Source organism: Hyperolius riggenbachi, chromosome 3, assembly GCF_040937935.1.
Source record: "Hyperolius riggenbachi isolate aHypRig1 chromosome 3, aHypRig1.pri, whole genome shotgun sequence".
NCBI classification, from domain to species: Eukaryota; Metazoa; Chordata; class Amphibia; order Anura; family Hyperoliidae; genus Hyperolius; species Hyperolius riggenbachi.
Window position 1 is genome coordinate 323,642,979 of NC_090648.1, and position 6,493 is coordinate 323,649,471.

Below are 6,493 nucleotides of genomic sequence, written 5' to 3' on the forward strand. Positions count from 1 at the left end.
CTGAGCAACATTACTGTGCAACAATCATTCCTAAACTGTCACCCAGAATGATCACGTATTCATTTTCTGGTGTCTGTTTTTGAAAGTGCATAAATAGCTTTAGTGTTTGAAGGAATCATTGTACCATGAGGATTTGGGACACAGTCATATTATCTGAAACTTCATCTTCAAAGTGGATGGAATGGCTCTTCAACCATCTACTATTGGGTAAAAAAGTAACAGGGGTTTCACCAAATATGGAAGTGTTGCTGATAATGATGCAAATATTTCTCATCTTGAGCCTTCATCGATAAGATATCTGCCCATTTATAAATGCACCTTTATCAATAGTTTACTTAGGGCCCTTTTACACGTAATGCGTTGGTACCATATGCGATAATATGTGTTAGTATGTGCTGGTATGCATTTTCTCCATAGCAGTGCATTGTGAAAAATATTTCAGTTAAAACGCGCAAAGTGGGAACTGAGCCAAAGGAAAACATGGGCAGTACTTTGAAAATTAGTTTTCTTTCAGTTATAACTGAGATCAACTGATTAAGTGCAAACTACCGCCCAATCTCCCTCCTTTCCCTTTTCCTCTAAATGCCTGGTCCACTGATGCATTACCCAATACCTCAACACCAATACCGTACATGACCCCATACAGTCTGGATTCTGACCTGCATACAAAGGCAGTTATTCCATTCTGCTCCTCCTTGACCTTTCCTCTGCATTTGATAGACCGCCCTCTCCTCCTTCAATCACTACAGTCCATGGGCATCCATGACCTCGCCTTGGCCTGGATCTCCTTCTTATCCAATTGCTCCTTCATGACTTTCTTCAACAGCTCCTCCTCAACACCTTCCCCCCTCTCAGCCAGGGTTCCCCAGGGCTCTGTTCTGGGCCACTTTCTGTTCTCCATATAAAGTTCCTCAATTGGCAAACTCATCTCCTCCCTGGGCTTCAAATACCACCTTTATGCCGACTATGGACAAGGTCTCCTTATGTCTTTTAATAATTTCCTACTGGAAGTCAGCTAGGTTCCTGAAGCTTAACGTAGACAAAACTGAGCTCCTGATCTTTTCACCCCATGCTGCTACACCCCTCCCAGATTTAGACCTCACAATTGACAGCATAACCATTCGACCTACCTCTCAGGCGCGCTGTTTGGGCATCAAGCTGGACTCTGACTTCTCCTTCATTCCCCATATCAAAAATGTCACCAGAGCCTGCAATTTCCTCCTCCGTAATATCTCCAAGATCTGCCCCTTCCTAACCCCAGACACGACCAAGCTGCTCATCCATGCTCTCATCATATCTCACCTTGGTTAATGTAACTTCCTCCTGTCTGGTCTCCCCTTGAAACACATTGCCCCCCTTCAATCAGTTATGAACACGGCTGCAAGACTTATCCATTCTTCACACCACTTTGCATCCATATCTCCCCTCTGTAAATCCCTGCCCTGGCTCCCTATCCGATTCAGGATACGTTTTAAGATTCTATGCCTGGTGTATAAATCTGTGCTCAAAACCTGCCCTACCTACATCTCGGAGCTTGTTCACAGGTACCACCAGGTCATCCCATCAGGTCTTCCAATGACCTTCGCCTGACCTCCCCACGCATTTCCGACTCCCATGCGTGCCTGCAGGATTTCTCAAGAGCTGCCCCCACCCTCTGTAACTTACTTCCACTGCCTGTCAGACTTGCTCCCTCCTTCAACACATTCAAGCAAGTTCTCAAAACCCACCTCTTTAAGATGGCCTACCCACCCCCTATCACACAGTTACTCTCTAGTGTCCCCCCCCCCCATTAGATTGTAAGCCTATGGCAGGGTCCTCCCTTCCTCAGTGTAGTCTACATGATTGTGTGCTCCTTTCCTATGATAGCCTGTACTTGTATTAGTGGGCCTACATAACCAGCCCATAATCCCATGATCATATCATATGTATCTTGTCCAATTTGCATGTATAACTTTGTTCTATGTTGTATAACCTTGTTATATCTGTTATTCTTGTATCATTGTATATATTTATTGTCCAACACTGCATTGTATGTTGGTGCTTTATAAATACAATAAATAATAATAATACGTGTAAAAGGGGCCTACAGGTATGACTTCCCAAGATTTGCCTTCTAAAATATTTTCAGTCTTCATTGTTATGGATTCCCATTGTTAACCACTTCAGCCTTCAGTCGTTTTCACTTTATGCATCCGAGCAATTTTCACCTCCCATTCATTAGCCTATAACTTTATCACCACTTATCACAATGAACTGATCTATATCTTGTTTTTTCCGCCACCAATTAGGCTTTCTTTGGCGGGTACATTTTGCTAACAGCCACTTTACTGTAAATGCATTTTAACAGGAAGAATAAGAAAAAAACTGAAAAAATTCATTATTTCTCAGTTTTCAGCCAGTATAGTTTTAAAATAATACATGCCTCCATAATTAAAACTCATGTATTGTATTTGCCCATATGTCCCGGTTATTACACCGTTAAAATTATGTCCCTATCACAATGTATGGCGACAATATTTTATTTGGAAATAAAGGTGCATTTTTTCTGTTTTGCATCTATCACTATTTACAAGTTTAAAATAAAAAAAAATTAGAAATATTTCATCTTTACATTGATATTTAAAAAGTTTAGACCCTTAGGTAAATATTTACATGTTGTTTTTTTTTATTGTAATGTTTTTTTTTTTTTTTTTTTTGTATTAAACATTTTATTTGGGTATTTTTGGGAGGGTGGGATGTAAGCCATAGTTTTATAATGTAAATGTGTCTTGAGTTTTATTTTTTTCACTTGTAGTTGTAGTTTTACTTTTTGGCCACAAGATGGCGGCCATGAGTTTGTTTACATGACGTCACTCTAAGCGTAACATACGCTTAGAGCGACGTATGGGGGACGTTACAGCCAGAAGAAGCGCAGCTTCCGAGAGAAGCTGTCACTTTTTCAGCGGGGGAGAGGAATCAGTGATCGGGCACCATAGCCCGATTCACTGATTGCCAGGCTAACGAATCGCGGCTGGGAGCACGCGGACGCGCACATGGCCTCCTGGGCGTAACTACTATGTCCAGGAGGCCAAAGTAGTTAACAAAGCTTTGAAGCAGCCTTCGCTACATTCACTTCTAAAAGACAAAAACAACAACAGAAAGGCACCTAAAGAGGCACTACTGTAGTGACATATAATAGAGAGCAGCAAATTATTCAGGATACCTACTTTTATAGTAATTATGTTGGTTTTCAGCTTCAAACACACCTATAGCTATATATTGCTGAATATTGAAAGGAAGCTCTTCCTCCCAGTGAGGTTTAGTCTAGACTGATTAGCTTTGCAGAATTCTTCTTCCAGAGCATTCTGGAGACCAGGTATATTTTGCACTGTCTTTGGAACTCTCAGTAAACAACCACTCTGCAGAAATCCCCTTTAGAGATGGCATGAACTGTTCACCCAACGCCCCCTATATATTATAATGGAGCCAAACTTTAAACCCTCTCCTCAGAGTCAGCAGACACATGGCAGCCAATCACCTATCCCTCCCACCTTGACCCCTCCACACACACGCACACACACGCACACACACACACACACACACACACACACACACACACACACACACACACACACACACACACACACCTATCAGAAAGCCAGCACAGCAGCCATTTTGCAGTCTGTGTTTGGCTTCTGTGCTAGGCAGATCAGGGAGAGAGTGCTGCTGACAAGGTCAGCTTTAGATATGCCTGTGTTCTGTGTTTTCAGTGCAGATTCTTGCTGCTACCACATTGTCCTGAACAGCTAAGCCCTTATTAGGGCTAGTACATTGTTTTTCTTGCTGTTGTATTGCTGTTCTGTGTCCAGTGCACAAGTTAGCTGTTGCAGACATATCTGCTGGTCCTAGTAGTGCACGACCATAACCCAATAATCATTCACCACCACTACTGTCATCTAGTATACATTACTGCCCCTGTATAAGGCCTCAGTGCAGAGTCAGTGGTTTTTTTTTTTTTTTTTTGGTCACTTAACTGTCAATGAACTACCACAGCCTTACCATAGAGGCTGGAAAACCGTGATTGCCTGCACTCCCAGGAATGTGTGTACAAGCACGGCAACCACTACACAAAGACTGACGCTGAGAGGACAAACATTTATATCCTGGAGGTGTCAACTAGTAAAAACAATAATTTGCTCACCTGACATTATCACTAAATCTCTTTGCAGTTGTTTGTGGTGTGTTTAACACGGCGTTTCATCTGCAAGTGTGAACTGGGCCTAACCGTTATACTATCTTATTACCGTGTTCACAAGCTGGAAATTTTAAAGTACTTAATTCCACAAATTTAGGAATGTGCTGTGATAATGATTTTTGCCCTTTAGAGATTAAAGCACAACTCTGCGTCAACTATGTAATTTTTTGTGGGACTTTTGCCATGGATTCCCCTTCGGCATGCCACAGTCCAGGTGTTAGGCCCCTTGAAACAACTTTTCCATCACTTGGTGTCCCCTTCTTCTCTTTGTCACCACCAGTCCTCTTTCCACTCAGCGTGAATGACCAACAATAAGTAACAGTGGAGGACACCTCAGAAGATTAAAAGCAAAAGTAGTGTTATTTGAGGGTTGAAAGCGGGCAACCAATTATTGATCATTTTACCACATCTGAGTGTGAGGTGGGCATACAAAATGTTCCTAAAAACTTTAATGTGAGTAAAGGTATAATATTGTTATACACGGAGGAGTGTTAAAATAAAAATACTTTTGCTTTTACCCTATTGAGGTGACCTTCCCTGTTAATTTTGTTGCAAGAGCACTGCGTAATATGTTGGCGCTTTATAAATACAATAAATATAAATAAAATTAAATAAATAAAGAGGAAGATGAATGGCAGCTTCCACATGCCTCTCACTTATGGTGGCCACACACTATACAATTGTTTATATACATAGATTGATTATACATTTTGAAACATCTGACCAATGTATCACATACACACACTTATGTAAAAAATAATTGAAAACTTCAAAAAAAAATCTTAGGTCTATAAATCAAGAAATTTAGAACCTATCCTACACATTGACTTTTCAGAAAAATGTGTCAACAAATAACAATAAAAAAAAACCTGCAAAATTAAATAACATTTCTTGTTGGGAGAAAAAAAAACATTCAATTTTTCAATACAAGAAATTATTTTTATAAAAAACAAAACAAAAAAAGAAGCAAACAGATACATGGGAACTTCGATTGTTTGCTGTACCGTGTGTGGCTACCTTTGAACTCACCATTATATGTGTATAAAGTATTGCAATAGGCTGAATTTGAAACTCTCAATGTAATAAATATATTTCTATTTTACAGACATAAATGGAACTTTAGTCTGCCCCGATGAAGTCAGAGAAGAATTTGACCCTCATTTTCCTCATGGACCTCGTCTTCGTTATTTGCGCCTGGATGGAAATGAAATTCAGCCACCAATCCCCCTTGATCTAATCATTTGCTTTAGACTTCTGCAAACTGTAGTGATTTAAATCCTTGGAGTGACAATAACCTAATCGTGTCAATAAAAAAAAAGAAAATAGATCAATTTAAGCCTTGGGGAGACCTTTTCCTAAGGTATTTTTATGAATTTTCTGTAAGTGTTTTATTATTGTTATAGCAAATAAGAACTCCCTGCGTAACATGTGGATTCAAGTATTTGAACTATGGTAAATTTTAAAAAATGGAACTGTAGAAGTCCCCATGAGAAATGTATCTTAACGGTCTGAGGTTACTTATCTGATAAGCTTCTTATTGAAGCAATGGTAGTGCCTGCTTGAGTTGCACACCTCTGCAACCAGGGAAATAAAACCAGAAGTTTATACCATAACATATACAATCACAAACTTGAAAGATTAGAGGGAGAGAAGATAATACAATTACTGCATAGCATTACCCTCAATATGACACTAGTTAGCTAAATGTCCATTCTATCCCCAAGCAATATATTCATATTAGTCTTTGGTTTAAGTTAGAATTCTGCTGTGCATTTGTTTACAAGAAATATTGTTTTTTTTTCTGTATTTAAAATAAAAATGTCTTTCTTAGACTTCATTCAGTTTGCAATGCATTGACCAGGTGTTCCTAGCCATGGTGAACATGGATACTCTGCACCACAATAGATAAATTAAAAGTATAGCGATGTTTGTGTGTCTATGTTCTCTCTGTTTCATTTGTGATATGTATAGATGGCCCCAGTTCAAATGTAAAAGGGTACAAATGTTATTAAATTGTAAAAAAAAATGTATATAATATTCAAAGTAATGTGTTACTGCATTATTTCACTTGACAATGTAATAATCAATCAGAGAGTCTATACTCACTCAGTGCAGCTATTGGTTAAGGGATCTTTTCCACAAGAGGTTGAACAGCATGGTTGTCGGACAGTTCATTCTCCTGGCTGCCGATCACATAGCACGGTTCAGCTGCAATTACATGCAGCCATATGGCAATATTTGGCAATACCATGCATCATG

The 6,493-nt window shown here is 39.5% G+C and overlaps 1 protein-coding gene across 3 annotated transcripts in view; it reads left to right on the forward strand.

The window, feature by feature from the left end:
* The window catches only part of KERA (keratocan), an 81,616-nt gene extending 75,391 nt beyond the window's left edge, over positions 1-6,225 (forward strand). For all 3 annotated transcript variants that reach the window (XM_068272775.1, XM_068272777.1, XM_068272776.1), the window contains exon 3: positions 5,340-6,225. In XM_068272775.1, the coding sequence (XP_068128876.1) occupies positions 5,340-5,509 (170 nt within the window). In that variant the 3' untranslated portion in view covers positions 5,510-6,225. The remainder of the gene's footprint in view (positions 1-5,339) is intronic.
* Positions 6,226-6,493: the final 268 nt, after the last annotated feature.